Source organism: Schistocerca gregaria, chromosome 1, assembly GCF_023897955.1.
Source record: "Schistocerca gregaria isolate iqSchGreg1 chromosome 1, iqSchGreg1.2, whole genome shotgun sequence".
Lineage (NCBI taxonomy): Eukaryota > Metazoa > Arthropoda > Insecta > Orthoptera > Acrididae > Schistocerca > Schistocerca gregaria.
The window spans coordinates 640,759,125-640,787,014 of NC_064920.1; the positions used below are offsets into that span (position 1 = coordinate 640,759,125).

At 37.6% G+C, this 27,890-nt stretch overlaps 1 protein-coding gene across 5 annotated transcripts in view; it reads right to left on the reverse strand.

Moving 5' to 3' along the window:
* LOC126360585 (collagen alpha chain CG42342-like) overlaps nucleotides 1-27,890 on the reverse strand; it is a 1,334,941-nt gene that overhangs the window by 89,014 nt on the left and 1,218,037 nt on the right. For 3 of the 5 annotated variants that reach the window (XM_050007724.1, XM_050007722.1, XM_050007723.1), the window contains 2 exons: nucleotides 6,367-6,420; nucleotides 5,972-5,998 (listed from right to left, as the gene is read on the reverse strand). In XM_050007724.1, coding sequence (XP_049863681.1) covers nucleotides 5,972-5,998; nucleotides 6,367-6,420 — 81 coding nt within the window. The remainder of the gene's footprint in view (nucleotides 1-5,971; nucleotides 5,999-6,366; nucleotides 6,421-27,890) is intronic. The other 2 variants (XM_050007726.1, XM_050007725.1) reach the window with 1 other exon arrangement.

The window sequence follows — 27,890 nt, forward strand, 5'->3', positions numbered from 1 at the left end:
TAAGCCTTTATTTTTCCTCCCCCACCCAGGAAATCTTTTTATACACGACAATGATTCAATAAAGGTTTTACATCAGACAATTTCCTGTGAAATATGTAGTAAATGTAATAAAAAAGTTAAAGTGCAAAGGCCGTATTTTCAGTTTTGCCATAATATAAACATTATCTAGCAAATGATATTGACTAACATACTCAGTTATGAGTAGTAATAACACTTGAGTAGAAATTTATCAAATTCTGCTTTAAATTTATTTTAGTCTTCTAAATTTCTTATGCATACTGGCATTCTGTTGTAGATTTTGATACTTATATGTGTAGTGTTTCAGGATATTTGTATACATCGAAGCACACCTTTGGGAAGCCATTGACAAGAGATGCTCGTTGAGTAAGTTGAATAAGAATAAATGTAGTGGGAAAGGGAAACGTGTTTTCCTTTCTTGTATGCAGTGATTGTGGAGCAGTGGTGGAGCCAGCAAGAAGGGGGCCAGTAAAAATGGTACTGCTACCACTGGTTATCTGGAAGTCATTTGGGCCATGTGCAGCAAGGGCCTGAATACAAGAGCTATGGAGTAAATCACGCACCAACAAGGGCGTAATGAACATTTGATCAGCAGTAGTTTTTTTATCTGTGTTTTGTTTGCTCTCTCAGGTCCTAAAGTACGCATGTACGGATGTATTTGAATGTACTCAAGAGAGTGGTATTACAGTAGCAATTATTTGTTATGTAGTTAAAAGAAATAGTGAAAATGTTGGGCAAAATAAACCCCTGTTTGTGAAAAGTGTGGCTATGTATTTAGTAGTGCAGTAGAGAGATCTTGAAGAAGCATTTCAGGAATCTTCACTGCAGTTGGCTCGACAGGGGGTAGCACGGAAGGATCCGGATGACCAAACAACTACTCTGAGAAGAGAGGATAAAGGTAATACTACTTTCATCTGGCAGTGTATTAGGGTTGGGAAAATATTGCCCAGTTATATCAGCCAGGGATGCAACTTCCTGCTACTGCTAATATAAGACCCACCACAAACCCTATGAAATATAAATCAGCAGGAGAAGAGGGAAAAATATACCCCATATATATTATTCGATATATATGATACATTTACTTATGCTATACTTGTCCTACTATCCTACAAATCACCAGAACAAATATTTGGCTGAGATTCCTGAATAACTGTCACAAATAGTTTCTCACTGGCTTATGTTCATTAGTTCCTCCTTGCTTATGCTCTCCTGAACGATTCACACTTCTTTCTTACGTGTCCCTGGTGTGGAAATACCATAGTTTTTGTATCCTTATGTACATATGTGATATAGAATTTTCATTGTTCTTATACATATATTTCCTGTGTATACATGTTAATAAATATCCATTTGATAGTTTTCTCAAATAACTAGGTGATGTAGAAACATCACAATAAACAACCATATGTGCATATTTTTCTATGTGCACATTCTTTTCCCCTACAACACTTGACGGCTCTTACATCATTTTTATCTGTATTTCCATTGTTTATGTTTTCATGTTTTGTTGTGTATATGTGTAAGTGTGTCTGTGTAACCTGATTCTTCAGCTTACTTATTTGAAATAAGTTGAAGGTTATTGGAAACCATGGAAAATAAGAAGGACTTCAGCAATAGAAGTATATGATTATGTAAATAGGGAAAGACAGTCTGATGAGAAGTAAGAAAGGAAAAATTAGAAGTGGTTGCTAAGATTGAAGAAGAGAAAGAAGATAGCCGTAAAGGCAGGAAACCCTTCCCACATCCCTTCCCCAGGATGCCTACTTTGCAAGTACTTGCGTGTGAAGCTGGAGGAAGTATGGTGTTAAATGTCTCCTACAGAATGGACATTCTCACCTTCACCTTTGAAGTCCCCGAAGAAAATCTTAGCAACCCCTGCGGATTGTGAAGAATCAGTCGCACTTGTTTGTGAGGGTCGTTGGAAAGGTGTGGTGTGTGTTCTGTGTTAGTCTTGATTTATTTGTTAGTGTAAATCATGTTTTAATCTATAATATTCACCCCTTCCAAAACCAATACAAACCCTCCCCTTTACATCACATATCATAAAAGGTATAAAATGTTCTATAAAAATAGAAAATTATACACTACAATCAAATAGTTGTCTAGTTAGTCAGTTTATACTGTATTTTATACACACATTAAGCCCTCTGTTTGAATAGTACCATGATATTATTTTTCTATTTATACTGTATTCTACTCATTTCAGATCATTTCTAGGGTTCTCTTAAGTCTATTATTTTTCTCTCATATCTGGTTTTCTATATGCTAAAGTTATAGGATAGTTTAAGAATTCATTAAAATATAACAGAACAGTTTAAGATTTGAAGGGAATTTGATGCAGGAAAAATAGCGCAGGAAAAACACCGAAAAAAACTTGGGATCCGACAGTCGTCACTCCACAATAACGCAGAATGTTAACATTCCTGGGACATATAACTGGACAATATTTTGCCAACCCAAATACGCTGCCAGATGAAGGTAGTATTACCTACATCCACTCTTCTCAGTGGAGTTGTTTGGAGGTCCGGATCCTTCCGTGTCACCTCCCTGTCGATCCAACTGTGGTGAAGATTCTGGTATGCTTCCACACGTTCTCTCTATTGCACTTCTAAATAAATAGCCACACTTCTCACAAACATATATGGCTACATTTCATACAAATACTTTCAGAAATGACTTCCTGACACTTAAATATATACTTGAAGTTAACAAATTTCTCTTTTCACAAACGCTTTCCATGCCATTGCCAGTCTACATTTTATATCCTCTCTACTTTGACCATCATCAGTTATTTTGCTCCCCAAATAGCAAAACTCCTTTACTACTTTAAGTGTTTCATTTCCTAATATAATAACCTCAGCATCACCCAATTAAATTCAACTACATTCCATTATCCTCATTTTACTTTAGTTGATGTTCATCTTATATCCTCCTTTCAAGACACTGTCCATTCCATTCAACTGCTCTTCCAGGTCCTTTGCTATCTCTGACAGAATTACAATGTCATTGATGAACCTCAAAGTTTTTATTTCTTCTCCATGGGTTTTAATTCCTGTTCCAAGTTTTTCTTTTGTTTCCTTTACTGCTTGCTCAATACACAGATTGAATAACCTCTGGGATAGGCTACAACCCTGTCTCACTCCCTTCCCAACCACTGCTTCCCTTCATGTCCCTCGACTCTTATAACTGGCATATGGTTTCTGTACAAACTGTAAATAGCCTAGCACTCCCTGTATTTTACCCCTGCCATCTTCAGAATTTGAAAGAGAGTATTCCAGTCAACATTTTCAAAAGCTTTCTCAAAGTCTACACATGCTAGAAACGTAGGTTTGCCTGCACTTAATCTAATTTCTAAGATGAGTTGAAGGGTCAGTATTGCCTCACATGTTCCAACATTTCTATGGAATCCAAACTGATCTTCCGCGATGTTGACTTCTACCTGTTTTTCCATTTGTCTGAAAAGAATTCGGGTTAGTATTTTGCAGCTGTAGCTTATTAAACTGATAATTCAGTAATTTTCACATCTGTCATCACCCTCTTTCTTTGGAATTGGAATTATTATATTTTTTTGAAGACTGAGGGTAATTCGTCTGTCTCATACATCTTGCTTACCAGATGGTAGAGTTTCGTCAGGGCTGGCTCTCCCAAGGCTATCAGTAGTTGTAACAGGATGTTGTCTACTCCCGGGGCCTTGTTTCGACTTAGGTCTTTCAGTGCTCTGTCAAACTCTTCACACAGTATCATAACTCCCATTTCATCTTCATCTACATCCTCTTCCATTTCCATAATGTTGTCCTCAAGTACCTCACCCTTGTATAGACCCTCTACATACTCCTTCCACCTTTCTGCTTTCCCTTCTTTGCTTAGAATTTGGTTTCCATCTGAGCATTTGATATTCATATAAGTGCTTCTCTTTTCTCAAAAGGTCTCTTTAATTTTCCTGTAGGCAGTATCTATCTTACCCCTAGTGACACATGCCTCTACATCCTTACATTTGTCCTCTAGCCACCCCTGCTTAGCCATTTTGCACTTCCTGTCGATCTCATTTTTGAGACTTTTGTATTCCTTTTTGCCTGCTTCATTTACTGAATTTTTGTATTTTATCCTTTCATTGATTAAATTCAGTATCTCTTCTGTTACCCAAGGATTTCTATTAGCCCTCATCTTTTTACGTACTTGATCCTCTGCTGCCTTCACTATTTCATCTTTCAAAGCTACCCATTCATCTTCTACTGTATTTCTTTCCCCCATTTTTGTCAGTCATTCCCTTATGCTCTCCCTGAAACTCTCTACAACCTCTGGTTCTGTCATTTTATCCAGGTTCCATTTCCTTAAATTCCCACCTTTTTGCAGTATCTTCAGTTTTAATCTAAAGTTCATAACCAATGCCTCTGGAAATGTCTTACAATTTAAAACCTGGTTCCTAAATCTCTGTCTTACCATAATATAATCTATCTGATACCTTCCATTATCTCCAGGCTTCTTCCATGTATACAACCTTCTCTCATGATTCTTGAACTAAATGTTAGCTATGATTAAGTTATGCTCTGTGCAAATTCAACCAGGCAGCTTCCTCTTTCATTCCTTACTCCCATTCCATATTCATTTACTACATTTTCTTCTCTTCCTCTTCCTATGAAATTCCAGTCACCCGTAACTATTACATTTTTGTCTCCCTTCACTATCTGAATAATTTCTTTTATCTCATCATACATTTCATCAATCTCGCGTGGAGCCAGTCGGCATATAAACTTGTACTACTGTGGTAGAAGTGGGCTTCGTATCTATGTCGGCCACAATAATGCATTCACTATGCTGTTCATAATAGCTTGCTTGCTCTCTTATTTTTTATTCATTATTAAATCTAGTGCTGCATTACCCCTATTTCATTTTGTATTTATAACCCTGTATTCACCTGACCAGAAGTCTTGTTCCTCCTGCCACCGAACTTCACTAATTCCCACTATATCTAACTTTAACCTATCCATTTTCCTTTTTAAATTTTCTAACCTACCTGCCCAATTAAGGGACCTGACTTTCCATGCTCTGACCTGTAGAACGCCAGTTTTCTTTCTCCTGATAACAAAGTCCTCCTGACCAGTCCCTGCCCGGAGATCCGAATGGGGGAATACTTTTCCTCTGGAATATTTTACCAAAGAGGACACTATCATCATTTAACCATACAGTAAACCTGCATGCTCTTGAGAAACATTACGGCTATAGTTTCCCCTTGCTTTCAGCTGTTCGCAGTACCAGCATAGCAAAATCCTTTTGGCTAGTGTTACAAGGCCAGATCTGTCAATAATCCAGACTGTTGCCCCTGCAACTACTGAAAAGGCTGCTGCCCCTCTTCAGGAACCACATGTCTGTCTGGCCTCTCAACAGATACCCCTCCATTGTGGTTGCACCTATGGTATGGCTATCTGTGTTGCTGATGCACTCAAGCCTCTCCACCGACGGCAAGGTCAATGGTTCATCGGGGGAACAGTTAATATATTTTGATATATACAATAAAGTAGTAAGGCTAAAGGCTCACAGCACCTGGGCATTTCACAAAAAAAGAAGCTTCATTCTCACTTATGAAAAACTTATAACTTACTAAAAATCTTAGATTTGGTTACTCAGATTAAATAAAGTTAGGCACACACCAAGAGGTTAGCTCTATGTGCACAGATTATGCCATTAAAGTACAAGTTACATAAGTTACTGTGGCTGATCAAATTATGTCAGATTGTGAATTTGGTTCTTTGTTGTTGCAGTTTATTATAAGATTATGCCCCCATGGTTTGCCATTAATCTACAAACGTAGATGCATCACTCTGAAATAAATAAATGTGCACACATTCCAAAAATTATAAACTACTCATGCATTTCAAAAAGCACCAAGCTGTTGCAAGATAACATGCGACTGAACGCTACACAAAGCAAGAATTACTTAAAGCTGGGGTACCTCTGCACCAGGAATTCCATCAGTACCCTAAAATACAATGGAAAAATATGTTAATGTTATAGACAGCCAAATTATGTGAAGGGAGATGGTATAGCCATTTCATTAAAAAATATATATAATTTTTGTTGTTCTGCCAATAAAATGAGTCCAAACACAGAAAAAATTAATCTGTTGTTCAATTATGCATTTGAAATATTCATATTTTATTTGCTTTTTATGTAAAACATTATAAGTGTCATTTATTGGAACATTGTTAAAGTAAATGTCAGTGATTAATACATGCTTGTAGTTTGATTCACTGAAGAAACCATGACTGAATTATTTTTGAGAGTGTTAAGGGAATGAGATTAATAGGTGAATATAATACATCAATCATGAAATAAGAATGTACATACGGGCAATCCTGGATCACCTCTCTCTCCCTTGCTCCCTGGCTCACCCTGAGCTCCCTGTAACAGAAGCATCACATTTAAATGAGTTTAAACAAAAAAATGCTTTAAGAGCACTTGAAACAGTTTTAGCATAAAACAACACTACACATTATTTTTGCTGGATCCACAACAGTCTTAATCAGTTACCTAAATATCCTGGTATCCAAATAAAACATTATCAAGGAAATTGAATAGGAAGACCAATCACTTGCAGAGAACTTAGAGTACATGTGTAAGTACACTGTATTTTGATTCAGTAGGGATTAAGTAATTTACCTCTGAACAGTGTATTTTAATCTGGGAAATAATAGCGAACACCTCTGCTTGTCTAAAGTGGCTGTTTCTGTTAGCACATAAAGCATAAAATAGCTCATACAAGAGCTTCTGTACATCAGATAGTTAATGAGAAAGCTAGCCAGTTCCAGTTCAGGTGTCAGTGTGAATTGATAAGATCTTTGCAATGAATAACTTCATCAAGAAAGTCAATGATTTTCATTTCCAAAGGCATGGGAGCTACAAGAGCTACAAGAAGGAGTGGCATGTTACTGTTCCTCAGAACAAATTATACGTTAATTGCTCAGTTGTACCATTTTTGGATGAGGTTGTAGCTCTGTGTGGAATGAGGCTGAAAAAAGTAACTTACTTTTGTCAGTTGGATGGTTCTATGCAAAGTTTGTCGAGTCAGAGTACTAAATGCATTGGTAGGATAGTATAACAACAGAATAAAGAAGTTATTAGACAAGGGAAATGCATGAAGAACCATAACTTACTATTGTATGAGGGGCTTTGAAAAGTCCGTGTAAAGTCCAAGAGATGGCACCACGGGCACATATCAAGGTTATGTTTAGTTAGTAGCATCTCTGGAAAGAACGCCCACCAAGATTCAACCATATTGGTCTATTTTTTTGTGTTTGGCATTCATATGAATCAAGGAAGTTGAGTGATTGTCAAAAAATGTACAAAAAAGAATTTTGTGTGGCAATTAAACATTACTTTATGAAAGGCAAAACACCTCAGGAGACTAAAGAGAACCTTGATAAACATTAAGGTGGTTCTGTACTTTTGATTAAAACAGTTTATAAGCGGTTTCAAAATTTTTTCATTGACCATATGGGCACAAGTGATGCTGAATGTTCTGGATGCCCTGCGGAGGTTACAACTCCAGAAATCATTGATAAAATCCATGATATGGTGATGGGTGAAAGAAGAGTTAAGGTGCATGAAATTGCTAGTACTATGGGCATCTTGAATGAATGGGTACATAATATTTTGCATAAACATTTGGACATGAGAAAGCTATCCGCAAGATGGGTTCCATAATTGTTCACGCTTGACCAAAAACAGAATCCTGTGAAATGTTGCAAGGATGGTTTTCAGCTGTTCAGGAAGAATCCGCAGGACTTTAAGCTTCATTTCGTCACTGTGGATGAAACATGGATACATTACTATTCCTCTCAGATCAAATAACAATTTAAACAATGAGTTACTAAGGGTGAATCTGGACCAAACAAGGCGAAGACCATTCCTTAAGCCATGGAGAGCAGTTTAGCACAGCCAAAGAAGGCATCCCTGGCCAATAGAAATCTGCAACTATCAAACATAATCCTTAATTTTAGAAGAAATATCTGAAAAATATGCATTTGGTGAATACCATTGTATGGCAATGAATTGTGGAGTGTTAGAAAACTGGAAAAGATGAGAATTTAAACATTTGAGTTGTGGTGCTATAGGATCATATTGAAAACTGGATGAACTGCTATGCATTAAATGAGATGGTACTCTGCCAAATCAGTTAAGAATGGGACATCTGGAAAACACTGACACGAAGAAGGGATGGGATGATAGAAAGTGTGTTAAGACATCATGGAATGGCTTCCATGGCAATAGAGGAAACTGTAGAGGCTGAAACACATACAACATATAACTGAAGATGCAAAGTGTGAGTGTTACTCGGAAACAAACAGTTTGTCACAACAGAGGAATTTGTGGCATACTACATCAAACCAATCACAAGACATGTAAATCAAAAAAATAAAACACTTAAAAAAGTACTTCCTTTTCTGAAATCAGGGAGTGATCATTCTGTCCATTGAGGGATTTCTCTACTCAAAAAACCCACATGTACTTGAAACGCCAGCTGTGCTATCCTCATAGCCACTTCATGCATAGTGCACACCTGATCCATTATGAGGGGCCCTACAATTCTCAACCCCATAATGGAAGTTGAAAAATCTGCATCGCACATATCCAGTCTATTAGGAGAGTTCCTCTAATTCTTCACCTGTCACTAGAAGCCATAAACCTGAACCCACACACACCCGATCTATTAAGAGGATCTTATAATTCTCCATCCAATAATGGAGGTTGAGAAATTCACATCCAATACAGCTAATTAATTAAGAGGTATCTTAAATTCTCCCCCTAATACTGAAGGTTGAGAAATTCACATCCAAGCTCATCAAAGAACTGTCTGAGCCTTTAGTTTAAACCTTGCACTTGGCTCCAAACCAGAAGACCACAAGTGGTTCTTGGAACAATGCTGCAAATGTCAGCTCAACATCCATTCTGCTTGCAAGGCTAGCTGTCTTTACCAATGCAGCCAGATAGCTGTAAACCTATGTCGCAGATGTCATGCAGGCCAACATGAGCCATGATTTGCAGCAGATTGCACAGAGTGTGCCCAATAACAGCCAACAGAGCCTCCTCCCCATCTCAGATGAAACATCTGCAGTCAAACAGATTGGAAACTAGCCTTCCTTCCTGACATCACTGCTATTTGCTTAATGGGCTCCGTCATGTGCCTAACACTATAGCTCCCAAGAACCCAAAGCCTACCATCTGCACTTGTCCTGACCTTTCAGGAATATTGTCCGTTGTTCCAAAAGGTGAAACATTCTCTGCACACTAGACGTACTTTTAGCACTGGGGAAGATCTCAAACTTGCTTTTAAGACAGAAGGGGACAGCCCTGCAGCTAGTACCCATTATTACCTTCCATCCAGAAATATATGACCATGACACTGTCGTTCATTGACACTCAGGTGGATGTATACTGACCACATCATGGGTACTGGGAGGTGCTGAACCATCAGGAACCCTGGCTGATGCTTCACATGCCAGTGGTGCAAAAGCTTTTGTCTTAGACATCTCAACACCATACCTGGGCAGCAGTCTGAAGCCTGTCAACATTGGTCAATGCAGCTGCCAATTGTTTCCGGATACTTGCTAATTGCTCTGCATCTCTATGCAACAGGTGTAGTCCGTTTATACTTGCAATCTATATTTGTCTATATGACAATGATAACACTAGCCCAAACAGTCAGTATGTGTGGCCTAAGTGATGCTGTTTCTGGTTACTATTATGCTAAAAAGTCAGCTCATGTGACATACTGCTCAAAAAATGTGCAAAGACATAGAGAAAGTAGTTAAATATGAGTCAGTACTGTTAGTTACAAAAATTCTATTCGCTTCTTGACAAAAGCACATGAGAAAAAATCCTAAACTAAATCCTGTATAGAAACATAAACTGCTGCTATTATTGGCTGCTGTGCTTGACTTCACAGATAGTGCTCTACTGACTGTTCAAGTGCTATTTCGCAATGGTCACAAAATTCACAGAAAATGGTACGTGATGACAGTAGAGCTTATGGTAGCCTGTTACTACACCAGAAAGTAATTTCATGCAACAAAAATGCTGGAAAGAACATGCAACACTTAGAAAAAGCAAACATGAAAAGAGGATATCTTGCAGACTGGAATGGCTCTTACTTCTCAAGTTTAATTTTTTTTCTTTATGTTGATCCCTAGAGTGGTTCCATTGCAGAATAAAGAATTTTTGTATAATTTGGGGCAAATAGGATTCAAATGATGCAAAGATGATTGATTTAGAAGCCAAGTGCTATAAATGTCTTTTCAGTTTTTTGATTGACATAATATTAACGAATTTTGAAGCAAAGGTGAAAACTAAATACTACACTTTGGGTTGCAGAAGTGGCACAGACCATCTTCAAGCAAAATCATATATCACAAATTTCAATCTCTTCTTGTGATAATTCCTTTCTCGATTCACTTTGACTAATGGATTGTCTCTATAACACACAACAAAAAACCACAAGATTGTGCTTTGCCAAAAAAGTTCACAGTTAATTTTAAAATTTCATGTTCAGATATAAAGGATCATATCAAATATAAAGGATCATATTCAAATATAAAATCTTAGTAGTTGCATCTATTTTTTTATATAAAACTTCTAATTCTGTTATGCCATTTCTCAGTTCTTTCCCAATAAATTGTCACTTTTGATCAACTAGGATGGCAGTCTGTCAGACAATTAAATTAAATATTGTAAATTGTAAAACATAACTGTAAAAGGTTGTTTGGCAGATGCTGTTTTCTTGTAGTTGTTTTATGTGAACAGTATTAAGGCAAATAAATCATCTCTCGTTAAAAAATTGAAGATGAAGACATTGTACTTGCTACATCTGTTGCCTTTTCTCTAAAGTGAGAGATGAATAGTGCAATGCAGTTGTGCCAAAAAAGGAACATATTGGCTTGTTCTGCCCATCTCTACCCATCTTGGTTCAATGACTTGTCACATCATCTGAGCAATATGATCTATGAAATGGCAATCAATCAATGTAAGAAGACTGAAGTAAATATTGTGTCTACATTAATTAAATAATAAATTTGTCATGAACAAGTAATAGTTCACAAAGTTGATGGTTGCCATTTTTTATGAATTGTCAGATTTTTAAGAACTACAGACACCCCTTCCCCTTATTCTCCTGATCTCATATTTCATACAGATCATTTTTAGACAGAATTTAACAAAGTTGGTGGGTAACCCAAAAAAAGTATGATTTTTTAAAAAAAGTACCATATAAGAGTCACACTAATGGAGACCCAACAGATACAACTGCACATACAAGAAGATGCCAGTTAAAGATATTAATATGATTTCTTAAAACACAGCATTAGTTTTGTGATTTGAGAGAGGTAGGAAGTAAAGAAAAAAAACAAAGAATACTTAATAAGATGAATGGTGAGTTTTATCAAATCATATATTTTCATGTCGATTGGAAGAAATGCAGGGTGTTTCAGGTCATCATCAACAAACTTTAAAGAAGGTCTGTCGCCTTAGCTTACTAGTGAGCTCATCTGACTGCTACGTGGTGGGCCCAGGTTCAATTCCCATACAGGTCAGAAATTTTCTCCACTCAGGGACTGGGTGTCATGCTGTCCTCATCATCATTTTATCATCAGTAACATGCAAGTCACTCAATGTGGGGTCAATTGGACTGACTTGAAACTCAGGGGTGAAATTCCCTGGGTGCAACTCCCAGCTATCAATGCCACACAATCATTTCATTTTATTAAAGAACGATGGATCACACATATTACTTTTAGCTCATCACTTAAGGATTGTGCTCATAATATACCCATAATATTTTGAGAATGAATAATAACTGCATACTATTACAGACATTGGGGATGTTGAAAAACTATAGCCTAAGCATTATCACATACTTTGTATCTTTCTACTAATAACCATCTTATTCTGTGAAGCACTACAGCATTCTGTTTCACATCACAATACACATGTTTGGTTCAAGCAATCATGAGATGTTAGATTTTGTAGATTTGAGTAAACTATGCAATAACTCCTGGATGAACTGCACTGTCGACAATTAACTATGTATGCATGATAACACTAAAATATGTTGAGTTTCAATCATGCTGGAATAAGAGGCCACTGTATGCAGCAAGCAGTACTGTGCTTTGTACCTCAGTGTGCGTAGTACACAGCAACTAATGGTAAGTAATTCCAATTTAAGGTGCTGGCAAAATAACGTCATACATGATTACTGGCCATTCTAGCCCACATGATGAGAGTAAACCATTGTTGGAGGTACAAAATGTGACTTTTCCAGCTGTTAAAATAACCAGACCATGAAAAATAGGCATCATCTGTAAATTACATGTTTTATTAAAGACAGAATCATTAACAGTTTGATAACGATAGCACATGTCACTCCATGTATACCAGTTGGGGGTACACCACTAAATTTGTCATGTATCCCTTAAATTCAGTGTTCATGCAACACACCTTCCACTGGTAGCATGCTCAGAATAAATACCCCTTGGGTCTTGATGACACTAACAAACCCTAGCAAAAGTACTCTGGTAGGGTGTCTCTTTTCAGGAAACCAATGCTTCTAGATTCAATCAATATCTGTATCATTGAAAGAAAGTCATACATTGAATATAAGATATCTTCCCATGAGTATAAGAAACAATGAAGCACCAGATGAATCAACAGTTTGCAGATGTGTTATATTCAAATAAATGGGTTCAACAGTGAGCATTAAAAGTTCTGGATGCCCTCATACTGGCTGATCTGTGCAACATTTTACAATGGTTAATGGCAGAGTGTTTGCTAATCCAGTGAAGTCAGTTCTTTGCCATTCTCAAAAACTGGCCATAAGATATACTTCAGTACAACAAATCCTCTTGTACGATCTCCATTAGCACCCTTAGCAAATTTAGTTAATGCAGCAGATAAAAGAAGCCTATTGAGAGAAAATGTGACATTTTGTTGACTGGTTTCTGAGAAGACTACAGGAACATCACATTTATTGATGAGGTGTACTTCCACTAAAATGGGTTTGTGAATAAACAGAACTGCCACATGTGGGATCAGAAAATCCTTGCAGTGTTCAAGAGAAGGAAATGCATACACAGTGAGAGATGATTTGGTGTAGCTTTTGGGTGAGCAGCATCATTGGCTCTATTTTTTTTTTTTAAGATGACTCAGGGCAAATTGTGGCAGTTAATAGAAAGCATACAATGTTAAGAGACTTTTTGTAGCCTCATTTCAATGGAATGGACATTCAAGAGTTGAGGTCTCTGCAGAATATTGCCACTTGTTGCACTTCCTGTGAAACCACTGAGTTGCTCAATGAGCAGTTTCTGGATTGCCTCGTCTTGTGTAATGGTGAACAACAATGCCCACCAAAGTCATGTCATTAAACCTCTTGCAGTTTTTTTTTTATTTGGGGTTAATCTAAATCACTCATGTTTATCAATAAACCCCAAGACATCCATGAGTTAAAGGTCTAAATTCGATTTATTGTTTGTGAAATTCAAGTGGACTCTTGTCAGGCATTCATTGTGAATTTTACAGACAGAATTCTTATGAGTCTGTGCAGTAGAGGAGGTTGTATGCCAGATGTCATTTTCCATACCTGAAATATGAAGGTGTGATGAAAATGTATCTGTATTTTGAAAATGTGTTTTGAAAAAATGAAGTTCATAATCTGATACATAAAAACAAGTGCACTTTTTGAAGTACCCTGTCATGGAGGGCTTCATAGGATACATTTCTTTAAGAATTTGTGTGTGTGTTTGTGTGTGTGTGTGTTCACTATTGACCTCCAAAGTATGTAGGTGAGACCCTGAAGAACTTTGCATAAATGTGAATAAGAAATGATCTCATAGTTTATTAGAAATACTGACAAGTCATAACAGTTTGAAGCAAATTATGACTTTAATTACAGTGTAGGTCACACTTTGAATGATGAGATGGCCAGAGACAGATGGTACTGTATTTGGGTAAAATGAGCTTTTAAAAGATAACAGAAATATTTGCTAAGGAGAATCTGGTAGTGAAACAAGAGTATCTCCACTCATCTATTTTCATAAGCACACAAAAGGCAAATATGTTCCTCTTTAAAGACTCTGTCAAAAAGTGGATAACCAGCTCCTGCTTTAGACACCAAAAATTTTGGCTTGCTAACACATTTGTGCTCTTTTAACACAGAACATTCACAATCTTTTTAGTCAGCCTCTTTTTTCCAGTGAGGCCTTCAAACTCAGCATCTCCCACTCACTGCCACAGTTTATGTATGTCTTTCTTTCACTGTCTCCTTTGTCTCCAGTGATTTACAGTGTATCCCACTGCTACTGTCTCCTTCTGTCTTTCTTTTCTGCTGTCACTGCCCCAACACATCTCAATAGCTCAAAAATTCAGAGGGGTACAACTTACATTTTCCCCTTTGCCTACATGTTTAAAATTTTGGACCAAAATTCACCCTCCTCTGTATCTATGTGTTAAGCTTCCACTGGTCTGGGAGTATCCAGATTCCTACACATTCCACCACCCCATCCCCACCCCTCAAAACCTATGTATGGGTCTCCACTCCTCTGTGTTATTCATTTCCACTGTCTGCTCTATTTGTTGATCCCACTGCTGTTTTCTTCTTCTATCTACTCTTTCTCTGCCACTGTCACTTTTTCCCTCCTGTCATCACTATATCTCCTCTTTATCTGTCCCACTGGTATTGTCTCCTCTTCCTTCCACCATCATATTCAGGAGGACAATGGTTCAAACCTGTGTCCAGTCATCATCATTTAGGTTTTCTGTGATTTCCCTAAATCACTTAAGGCAAATGTAGGAATGGTTCCTTTGAAAGAGCATGGCCACTTTCCTTCCTGTCCTTCCCTACTCCAAGCTTGTGCTCAGTCTGTAATGATCTCACTGTTGAAAGGACATTAAACATGACTCTCCTCCTCTTCCTCCTCCACCACCATCACTGTCTTTCTGCTACTTTCTTTTAGCACAAAAACTGTGTATATGTTTACATGCAAAAAATTTTGTTGGAGAAGGTGGAATGAGGATTGAGGCAACTGAGTATCAACTTTTCTGTCATTTTTTTTTTTAAAGAAGACCTTATTTGCCCTTTTTGTGTTCTGAAAGGAACGTTTTTCCAGTGGTTCCCTTCTTTTACCTCCTTCATCAGGGTTTACTGCTTATATAAAGGAAATCTGTAGATCAGCAAATTTTTGATAGTTTGTTTACATACTTTGACACATTTGTATACTTTGACACATACAAACATAGTACACACAATAAAAGGTTAACCCAAAATTGTTTGCTTTACATTTTGGCCAGATACTTTGCTCATCATTTGCTTATGATTTTTTTCTTAAAAGATTAACAATGTTATTAGAAACCTTTTACTGCATTTGCAGTCTTTCCAGTTTTAAATAATTTTGGCCATTTATTTTAAGTTTTTTCAGGCATGTTAAGTTCCTTTTCAGCCCATTTCTTTGTCACTGTAGTACCACTGTGGTATATTTGTATAGGTAAGAATGGCCCATTATACAGAACCAGTGAGTCACAAAGTTTTATTGATGAAAAAAGTACTGGTTAAAAACATAGTGTGTTGATCTCAGAATGCTTGTAATGACCCTAGAACTCTTGTCATATGTTCACTGTCTCAGTTAAAACCACATCTATGCTGCTGACCGAATGTTACATGCATATTTAACCTGCATAAATATGCTAACACTGAACCTGTGGACTTTGTAATGGTTAACGATTTCAAAAAAAGTTTTGAGATTCCCTGCGAACATCATCTTAAGAACATATGGGAAAAATTTTGACACTCTGCCATGAAAAGAAATTATGGAAGTAATCATCCCCAAAATGGGTACATTTGGTAGCCAAAATGCATTGTTATAAAGACTAAGGAATGTCCAGTCAAAATTTGAGTCAATTGCTACAGTTATTCACTTAGATAATTGTGGCAAACAGTGCAAAAACAGCTATAAATTAGTTTTTTCTGTTTTCTGCATCTCCTGGATCTCAGGAACAAGAAAAAGTTTTTGAAATTCACCAAGAATATTATCTTATGAAAATATCATAAACAAGTCAACAATTTGTCATGAATAGAAATTACAGATGTGGCCATCCCCACAATTGGTGCTTTTTGTACCAAAGAATAATAGCTTTTGGGGTTTTTATCAGGAACTGCACATGAACAAATAAATGAGGCTTTTATCGGACATCTACAGTCTACCCTAAATCACATCTAATGTGAAAGAACCAACTGATTTGCTCAATCTGCCTGGGCCAGAGGAAGTGTGTAATGTTTCCATTTTGACCCTGTACCACAGGGTCGCTGCAGTATGTAGCAATGTTCATTAGGCCAAGGACTATCCAAAACACTTGATCACTTATTTCTGATTATTGAATTTTTCAGATTCCAATCTCATCCTACAAGATATTAGGGAGAGGTATATGCTACCTCATATGTCTGAACAAGTATAATATGTCTGAAGCAAGGTGACAGCTCTCATCTCCACAGAAACTCAGGGGAGTACAGCATTCATTTGTCAACTATTTGTACATGCCTCAAACAGAAGTGACATATTTTCATTTACTTGTGTGCTTAGTAGCTTAGTTTGTAAATTTCTTGCGTGTTTGTGTACTTACTGGACATAGCCCCACATTTTAAAAACTATATAGTGTAGTCTTCTGCTGTACTGGGACAGTTATTGCTATGCTTGGCTGCAGGCTGAGTTGTCAACCCTTTGCTAACAGCTCCAAGTGGTACTGGCTCTGGTCAATCACATTAAAGCAGTTGTCAGTGGACATCATTGTGCTGGGTCAAATGTGGGAATCCAAGTGACATCCAACACATCCCATGTGTCCCTCAATCAGTCCACTCTCTTGGCTTGTAATGGGACACCCTCCTCTAAAAAATAGACTCTGCCTGAACAGGCCATGAAAGCCCAATGGTACCAACAAGCTGCCATGTCATCCTCAGCCCACAGGCATCACTGAATGCGGATATCCCTTCTAACGGATACCATTATCTTGTCGATTCTTGTATAGATGAATATTCTCAGATGTTTAATAGCAAGAATTTCATTTGATTTTGTATATGACATATTATATTTCAGGCTAAGATAGATAAAAAGAAATTAATTTGTTACAATTGATATGTACTCATCATCATTTCCTTGGGCCTTTGTCCAACTACAATGCAGAACCAGCCTTGTTAGTGGCTGGATGCCCTTGCTGTTGCCACCCCGTGCCCCCAGGGACAGAATTAGTGCACTACAGATGTCTGTGTCTAGTGTAAGCCATGAAATAGTGTGAACACTTCCAGATGTTTGCAAGTTGTGTTACTGAGGTGGGACATGGGGACCTGCATGATATTCACCTAGTGGGATGTGGAAAGTCACCTAAAAACCCCATCCAGGCTGGGCAGCACACTGGCCCTTATTGTTAATCCACTGGACAGATTTGATCCATGGATGGTGTGCCTACCCAAGTCCAGGAAGCACCGCATTCCCACCCTTGGCCAACATGGCAGGTCACAATTGATAGGTACTAATCGTTCAAAAATATTCTTGTTTTAAAAACATTTGAAATTAGAAATTCTGGTATACTTAAAATTCATATTATTAATTGCACAATCTAAAGCTAATTATTAAATTTATTTCTGGATTCATCTGCAAAATAATGGTATATTTTAGCAAATATTCTACTTTTTTCAAGAAAGTTTGTAAACTCTTTTGTTTCGTAAACTCTTCAGAATATTGTGAATTTGGCAGAATGTTAGGTGTAGTGGGCATGCTTCTGATGGAGGCAGATGTTTTATATGATTGACATTAACAATGAGATTTGGAATATTAAGTGGAAATTGTAAGAAGAGTGTAATATTTAATAATGTGACAAAGAATAAAATTCACGATATATACAGGCAAATCTTCATCAGTTATTTAGTCATCAAGAACCCACAATGAGCCAACAACTACAACAAGAGAAAATGAAGATAAATAAAAAGTTTTTCTTTTGTATACCTTACACCTCTTGAAGCTTTTGAAACTAATCAAGACAAAAAGAAAAATTTAATAGTGATGTGTGGGCATCAGCTGGGATCTGTTGACTGATAAGGAAGTTTTGTCTGTTGCAGAAGAAGAAAGGACAATTATTTCTATATTTGCAGATTTTATGTAAATGAACTTCAATCACTCGATGAAGGAAGACCCTAGAACTACCCAACAAAGTCGTATCAACAGTGACGAGATAATATCAACAATGACAGATCGGATGAATTGAAAGAGGACTTTATGAATTCGATGAAAGACATCAGAAAAGATAAGTACCAACTATTTGTGAAATTAATTTTCTTGGTCGACTCATGTGATTGCCAGGAAAATAAATAGAGATGAGGCTAGCAATGTAGACTGGAAAGCTGTAGGACCCAGTCAAGACATGTTTAAACCAAGTGAAGGTGTAGTCAGCAAAGAAACAGTTAAAACTGATATTTTGCAGTTGGTTTAAATAAAATTAGAGGATATTAAAACAGAACAGTCTAAAAACAATTGTAAAATGCACAGGGTACAATGCCAAATAGGCCAACTTAGTAATCAGGTTACTGAGCTAAAAAGTGGGCTGCCAGATGGATTAAAAAGTCTGAATGAAAAATTTGATGTCTTAGAAAGTAAAGTTATTGTTTAGAAAATGAGTTAGTTCACAATCTTCACACTGGGAGAAGAATGTTAATGACATCAGAGTACAACAGAAGGCCATAGAGGAAAAATGGAACATAACTTTAGAAGTTTAGATCAAAAAATTTTAAACACTGAAAACAGTATGCTAACTAATCCAAATGTTTCAGATCAAAATACACTCCTTGAAATGGAAAAAAGAACACATTGACACCGGTGTGTCAGACCCACCATACTTGCTCCGGACACTGCGAGAGGGCTGTACAAGCAATGATCACACGCACGGCACAGCGGACACACCAGGAACCGCGGTGTTGGCCATCGAATGGCGCTAGCTGCGCAGCATTTGTGCACCGACGCCGTCAGTGTCAGCTAGTTTGCCGTGGCATACGGAGCTCCATCGCAGTCTTTAACACTGGTAGCATGCCGCGACAGCGTGGCCGTGAACCGTATGTGCAGTTGACAGACTTTGAGTGAGGGCGTATAGTGGGCATGCGGGAGGCCGGGTGGATGTACCGCTGAATTGCTCAACACGTGGGGCGTGAGGTCTCCACAGTACATCGATGTTGTCGCCAGTGGTCGGCGGAAGGTGCACGTGCCCGTCGACCTGGGACCGGACCGCAGCGACGCACGGATGCACGCCAAGACCGTAGGATCCTACGCAGTGCCGTAGGGGACCGCACCGCCACTTCCCAGCAAATTAGGGACACTGTTGCTCCTGGGGTATCGGCGAGGACCATTCACAACCGTCTCCATGAAGCTGGGCTACGGTCCCGCACACTGTTAGGCCGTCTTATGCTCACGCCCCAACATCGTGCAGCCCGCCTCCAGTGGTGTCGCGACAGGTGTGAATGGAGGGACGAATGGAGACGTTGTCGTCTTCAGTGATGAGAGTCGCTTCTGGCTTGTTGCCAATGATCGTCATATGCGTGTTTGGCGCTGTGCAGGTGAGCGCCACAATCAGGACTGCATACGACCGAGGCACACAGGGCCAACACCCAGCATCATGGTGTGGGGAGCGATCTCCTACACTGGCCGTACACCTCTGGTGATCGTCGAGGGGACACTGAATAGTGCACGGTACATCCAAACCATCATCGAACCCATTGTTCTACCATTCCTAGACCGGCAAGGGAACTTGCTGTTCCAACAGGACAATGCACGTCCGCATGTACCCTGTGCCACCCAACATGCTCTAGAAGGTGTAAGTCAACTACCCTGGCCAGCAAGATCTCCGGATCTGTCCCCCATTGAGCATGTTTGGGACTGGATGAAGCGTCGTCTCACGCGGTCTGCACGTCCAGCACGAACGCTGGTCCAACTGAGGCGCAAGGTGGCAATGACATGGCAAGCCATTCCACAGGACTACATCCAGCATCTCTACGATCGTCTCCATGGGAGAATAGCAGCCTGCATTGCTGCGAAAGGTGGATATACACTGTACTAGTGCCGACATTGTGCATGCTCTGTTGCCTGTGGTTCTGTCAGTGTGATCATGTGATGTATCTGACCCCAGGAATGTGTCAATAAAGTTTCCCCTTCCTGGGACAATGAATTCACTGTGTTCTTATTTCAATTTCCAGGAGTCTATTTCAGTAGTACAGGAAAATTGCATCCACTGAAATTTGCATTCAAACAATGATATTGCATGGTCCAACATTCCAATCAGACATTCCATCAGACAATTTACATCCAGTGGATTTTTTACAGCACTGTAGAGACACTTTTGTGTCAGGCATGAGTGATGATCAAAAAATTAAATTTGTTAAAAGATGTCTTGAAGGCAAAGCTCAGTCATGGGTAAATCTAAATTTAAGTCAGTGGGAAACATATCAAAGTTTCGAAAGAGTTTTTTAAATAAATTTTGGCTGGAAGCTGGACAAGGGAGAATGAAAAGTGAATTTCTGAATGGTCCAAATTATAGGAATAGGGATGGTACCCTGAAACAGTTATGCAAGAATCAACTTAAGACATTAACTCTTCTTGATAAACCATTTGACAAAATGACATTGATTGATACACAAAAAAGGAGATTACCAGGAAGGTTGCTGTGGGATTCAGTACAAGGACCCGACGATTATCTTGAACAATTTTTATGATATGTTAACAGGCTGGATAGGGCAGTAGAAAGAAGCATGTACCATAATAACTGAAATGATACGAGATCAAAAAGGTAATAACTATAGAAACAGAAATAGTGGTAATTTCTGACAGTTTCAAAATGGTAATAGAGACAAAAATTTTTAACATCAGCAGAATAGGAATAATGGGGATAACTATGTGCAATATAATAGGAGAAACAATCATAGAGGTAACTATCTGGGTAACAGCAGTCTGCCTCAATGAAGGTCCACAGTTTTGGGGAGAGGAAACACAACAAGTACAGAATCCCCAATTTACCCTTACAAATAGACAATAATAACAGTATTAATAATGTGGCACAGAAGGAACATCAGATTTCTCATTTATGTTTTGATAAACAGTTTTGAAATACTGTGTTTAATTATAGTGATGTAGATGCTACTCACAAACTAGAATGTGAGAGTAATGAGAATTTTGATGTAGTGTGTACTGATGATTTCTTCCTTTGGTCAGAAAACAGTGTTATTGATACATGTAAAACAGGTGGTGACTGTTGTTGCTGTTGTTGTTGTTGTTGTTGTTGTGGTCTTCAGTCCTGAGACTGGTTTGATGCAGCTCTCCATGCTACTCTATCCTGTGCAAGCTTCTTCATCTCCCAGTACCTACTGCAACCTACATCCTTCTGTATCTTGGTCTCTCTCTATGATTTTTATCCTCCACGCTGCCCTCCAATACCAAATTGGTGATCCCTTGATGCCTCAGAACATGTTCTACCAACTGATGACTGTATTAAATCTGAATTAGGTGGTATTTCTGACGTAAGTGTGAATGAGAGCTGTGAAATGACTGAGGTTGGTAAGTCTGAGACTGGTAGTTTATTGCAAACGAAGGAAGTGACGTGTGTGACTTTAATGGAGACAAGACTTGTGTCATTAATGATGTTATTGATGAAGTAATTCTGGAAGAATATGATAATGATGATGATGTTGATGATGATGATGATGAGTATCAGGATTTTGTTGAGTTTAAGAATAATGAAATCTTAGAGTTATTTGTGAATACAGGTAAGGTAAGTGATATAACTGAGAGTCATGGAATACCAGTCTAGTCAGAGCAGTTTTTCATTAATGTGATGCAGAGTAAACAGTAAAGGTGAGTTACCTGTAAGCCTCAAGAATAAAGGTGAAAACTTTTTGAAATTTGTTTGGGACAAAATTGAAGATAACATACTTAAATGTGCATTCTGGCGTAAGTTGGCTGCGGTTAGTCAAAATTTGTATCCATGCTGGTGGAATGAAGCGAAAGAAGATCTAAGCAGGAAATGTAATTTTGACAGTAATATACACTACTGGCCATTAAAATTTCCATATTAACCTCCTGAACCCTCCGATTCCAAATTCTGCTAACAGTCATTGGATCTTGACCAATGTGACAGCAATGTTGCAATACGATAAACCGCAATTGCGATAGGCTACAGTCCGACCTTTATCAAAGTCGGAAACATGATGGTATGCATTTCTCCTCCTTACACAAAGCATCACAACAACGTTTCACCAGGTAACACTGGTTAACCTGTGTTTGTGTATGAGAAATCGGTTGGAAACTTTGCTCATGTCAGCATGTTGTAGGTGTTGCGACCAGCGTCAACCTAGTGTGAATGCTCTGAAAAGCTAATCATTTGCATATCACAGTATCTTCTTCCTTTCAGTTAAAATTCATGTCTGTAGCACATCATCTTCATGGTGTAGCAATTTTAATGGCCAGTAGTGTATTTTGTGCTCCTTCTGTAATAAGTGATGTTAGTTGTGCTATGGAATCCATTCACTGTGTTCAATCTATACCTAACAACATGAGCAACCAAAGTAATGCTATGATACCCGTAAAGTTGATAAAACCCTGCAAAAACAGTAGCATTTGAAGAAATTGAAAGTGATCTTCTACATGAAGTGTCTAATAACAGAGATGATGATTCAGATTTTGTATGTCCTTACATTAAGATTAAAATTAATCAGTGAGAAGGGAACTGTTTGATTGATACAGGTAGTCCAATTTGTGGTATATCTGAACAAGATTAAATATTAAATATAGTAAGAATTTTGTGGAAATGCCCATTGTAGGTGTAAAGGTAAGAGGTGCTACAGGTAAGCAACACAAATTGGTAAAATCTCAGATAATTTTAACGTTTAGTATAGAAAGCAAAACTTTGAACATGGATGCTAGTCTGTAAGCAAATATAATTCTCAGAATGGATTGGATAGTGAAACTTGATGGTTGTTTTGGATGGAATGTTAAAGAATTGCTTATTTTGGAACGTAAAAGTAATACTTATGTAAAACTAATTTCTGTATTTTAAACTGTGGGAAAAGTTGTAACTATTTGAAAAGCATTGTGAACCAAGCTGAGTACCAGGTGTTTGATGAAGATACAGATTTTGATGAGACTGAGGATGAGGAGTTTGGAAGTGTAATAGATTCTAAAGTAATGGAAGTTACAACTGTTAGTGATCTACAAAAAGAACAACTTAGGAATTTGTTAAGGAGATTAGAAATGTGTTTAGTGAAAAAACACAAAAAGTGAACGGCTATCAGTGCATACTTTACATTACAGAACATCAACCTTTTTTTCTCAAGCCATATAATATACCATTTTCAAAAAGGAAAGATGTAGAGAAAGAAATTCAGAAAATGGAAACATGGGATGTAACTGAGAGGAGTAGGAGTGCTTACAATAATCTTTTAGTTGTGGTAAGTAAGAGAAATTGTGGAGTGAGAATTGTTTTGGATTCTAGACATCTTAATAAATTTCTTATCAGAGAGAATGATCATACTGAGAACAAGGGCGAGCTGTTACACAAATTTAGTTATGTAAAATACATGAGTAGTTTGGACATGACCTCTGTATTTCACCAGATACCACTTGAAATTAGTTCTAGAAAGTATATAGCATTTTTGTATGGAGGTAAGTGTTTTCAGTATTGTGTGGTGCCATTTGGGCTAAATGTATCTGTAGCTGAATTCATAAGAGCTCTGGATTCTGTCTTAGGAAGTGAAGTGAGTTCAAAATTAATTGTGTATGTCGATGGCGTCTGGGATTGGAATCAGGAGCATCAGGATGCTTTTGATGAAATCAAAGGGCAGTTGTGTGAAAGTCAAATATTGTTCAGACCAGATTTATCTCTTCCTTTTTGTATTATGACAGATACTAGTGATGTTGGATTGGGTGCTCATTTATTTCAGGAGGTTGAAGTTGAAGATGTTATTGAATGTAGATCTCTTGCGTTTGCTAGTAGAGTATTGCAGAAACATGAAAAGACATACACTTTAACTGAGGAAGAACTTTTGGCTGTACATTGGACATTCAACAACAGATCACAAAGCATTATGTTATCTGCAGGTGTGTGTAAGTTGTACTGTAACAGAATCACAGGTTGGGCCTTGTTTTCACAGCTGTTCAATTATGAAATCAGGTACATTAAAGGCACAGATAATGTAGTTGCTGATGCTTTGTCTAGGCTAACTTTAGGGATTGAATCATCTAACAACTTTGGAGAAGAACAAAAAGAGTTTAAAATGATGTACTTCAGAAATGTGAAAGAAGAAAAAGATATCTTGGAAATTTACAATGACATCTGCAGGTATTAAAATCATGATCAAAATTAGAAACTGGTTGAGAGCATGTTGAGTAACAAAGGAGGGAAAAAGATGGAACAGTATTATAAGGTACCCAACAGTATTTTATTCAGGAGACATAAGACTAACTCAGAGGATTGTAAACCATTTTGGCCAGAACAATCTATTGATGCTTTAATTACTTATACACATGAGAGTTTTGGTCATTGTGGATCAACCTATTTCTCACAAAAGATTCAGGAAAACGTATTTTTATAACAAAGGTAGGAGAGTCAAGAAGATGACTGCCATCTGTGACAGATGTCAAAGAGTGAAGGGAAGTGAACAAACAAGTAGAGGCCAAATGCAAAACATATTGCCTAATAGTAACCTACATCTTGTGTCTGTGGATGTTTCAGGACCTTTACCTGAGTATAAGAATGGATTTTGTTATGTTTTTGTGGTGGTTAGTGTATCTTCAAAGTTCATAAAGCTGTTTCCTCTTGAGAAAGCTGCCAGTAAACAAATCATCTCTCAGTTTGAAAACACATATTTTCATCAGGTGGGTATTCCTAACACAATTTTATCTGATAATGGTTGTCAGTTTACACCACAAGCTTGAAAAGATTTTGTTGATCACACAAAAATAAGGATTACTCTAACCTTGGTGTACCATCCGTTGAGTAACTCTGCAGAAAGATATATGAGAGAGATTGGAAGATTGTTTAGAACATATTGCAGTAATGGACAGATTATGTCAGCGATTTTGAAGATATTGTGAACAGCTTACAACATTCTTCAACAGGTTTTTCAACATTTGAAATCATGTTTAATCATAGACCAGCTAACGTTAATTATGAAAATATTGAGTTTCTACCACATAAAATTCTGTTTCCACAAGAGAGCAAAGAATGTGTGAAGGGGATGATGAAAAACACAGGGGGATGGGAGAAAGAGGGGACATGGTGGTAAAGGTAGATTTTCTAAGTCTGAGATAGGAGATCATGTGTTGGTGAAAGCCAAAGAGAAATCTAAGGTGTTGACATCTGAGATAAAGAAATTTTTTGATATTTTCATTGGATCATTCAAAATTCTCAAAACTCCACATCCTAGTGCATATAGAATTGTGTACCCTAAATCTAAGAAGTTTGGTTTTATGCAACACCACTGAACTGAAAGCATATAGATTTGATCCATAAATATCTAATTTTTATTTGTTTGTTCTTTTCCATTATCATGAATGTAGTATGTAAGTTCATATAGTTTCTATAAGCATATCTTATCCAGTGACTGAGTTTAAATCTATCTGTAGATTCATAAAACTATGTAATTGTGTTTTGTTTGTCTGGAATTTAGTATGTAAGATGATGTGATTTCTAGAGTTTTGTATTATCTATTAACTTAGATAAAATGTATGATACAATATATAATTACATTCTGTAATCGATTTGTGTTTTAGAATTTGATACATGAGACTAAATGAGTAGATATTTTTGCAATTTTGAAATGGGATAGTTTTTTTATCCTGAAAAAATTAGGAAAGGAGTATCTGAGCATATCTGTGTGTAATAGCTTATTAGTCCATTTTTTATTGCATTTAACTCTGTTTATTAATGTTGCATATGTGAACACTTTTAAATTTCACCTGACGTAAATCCAATATAATTGACTTTGAAAAGTTGCCAAGCAAAGCATATCCCATGCGATGTGAAGAAGGTGCATATTTAGTATGCATGGACATCATATTTAGTGCACAAAACAATGTTTCAGAATTTGATGTGAATGCTAGACAGAAAGTTACCTATCATGTGGAGCATGTGACGAGATCTCTAAGGAGGAAGCTGAAAGATGTGGGACAATCCACTCCCTACTCTGCCATATGGCTGTACACTGCTGGACCTGTCAACTTGCAACAGATCGCACGTGCTAAGTAACGTACACGAGCATCTGTTGACTGGATTTGTACTGTGACTAATATTTGCAAACTGATAGCCAAGACTGCTAAAGACAATGTTATTCAGCATAAATGCATATTTTTTTCAAGTACAGTACATTATGCAACTTTAAATTAGTATGCATTTTTTTTATCACTTGTAAGTGGATCTTCTAGGTCTTTATATATGTAGGTTAGTTTGTGTGGACAATTAGCAAACAGTGTGGAAGACATTCACTAGTGTAGACAATATAACAAGATATACACATGTCTGTTTTCATACTCTGATTTTGGTTCTCAAGTACTAAATTGTGTCATCACTGAAAGCTATTTATGACTGTGTTTATTTGAATCTATCCTGAGTATTGCAATATTGTATCTGATTGAATTTTGGGTTGCGGACAGACTCACGCTTAGCTCTGTTTTGGGTACCCCTGGTCACCACAACTGTGTGTGAACTCAAGGAGAGCATACAACCATTGACTGAGGCTAGACACTTCTTACAGTTACTCCTTGCATATAACTGAACTTATTGATATGATTATGAACTTTATTCATTCTGTTGTATTGAAACTTTTTTTTGCTTGTTTGTACCCAGTGTGGTTTGAACTCATGGGTCGATCCCTACATCGTAAAATTAGGTCCTAATATTTTTCCATTAATTTGTTCTTTCATGAGTTAACATATCCTTGAATACTCTGGTTTATGGGCTGACTGAGTCCTACTCATGGTTAAGTATATTCTTCTGGTCTGTATCCTTCTTTGTGAGTTTTTCGAGTCGGCTCACTCGTCATACACTTAGGCTCTGAAATTTTTCTTTTCTCATTTGAACATTTTGAAGGTTTGATTGTATGGATTAAACTTAAAATTTGCAATTCTAGTAATTTACATTTTCTCTGTAATTATTTCTACAGTTTAGTGGTGTAATGTAGTAGTTTTGATTTTGTAGTATTTTCTTGTGACAGTATGTTCCACAGATCTGAAAATCTGAATGGAATATTGTGAGTTTGGCAGAATGTTAGGAGTAGTAGACATGCCTCTAATGGAAACAGACATTTCTACACTACTGGCCATTAAAATTGCTACACCATGAAGATGATGTGCTACAGACAAGAAATTTAACCGACAGGAAGAAGATGCTGTGATGTGCAAATGATTAGCTTTCCAGAGCATTCACACAAGGTTGGGGCCAGTGGTGACACATACAACATGCTGACATGAGCCTAGTTTCAAACCAAATTCTCATACACAAACAACACTTGACCAGCGTTGCCTGGTGAAACTTTGTTGTGATGCCTCGTGTAAGGAGGAGAAATGTGTACCATCATGTTTCCGACTTTGATTAAGTTCGTATTATGGCCTACCGTGATTGTGGTTTATCGTATTGCGACATTGCTGCTCGCGTTTGTAGATATCCAATGACTGTTAGCAGAATATGGAATCGGAGGGTTCAGGAAGGTAATACCAAATGCTGTGCTGGATCCCAACGGCCTCGTATCACTAGCAGTCTAGATGACAGGTATCTTATCCGCATGGCAGCCATGTCTCGATCCCTGAGTCAAC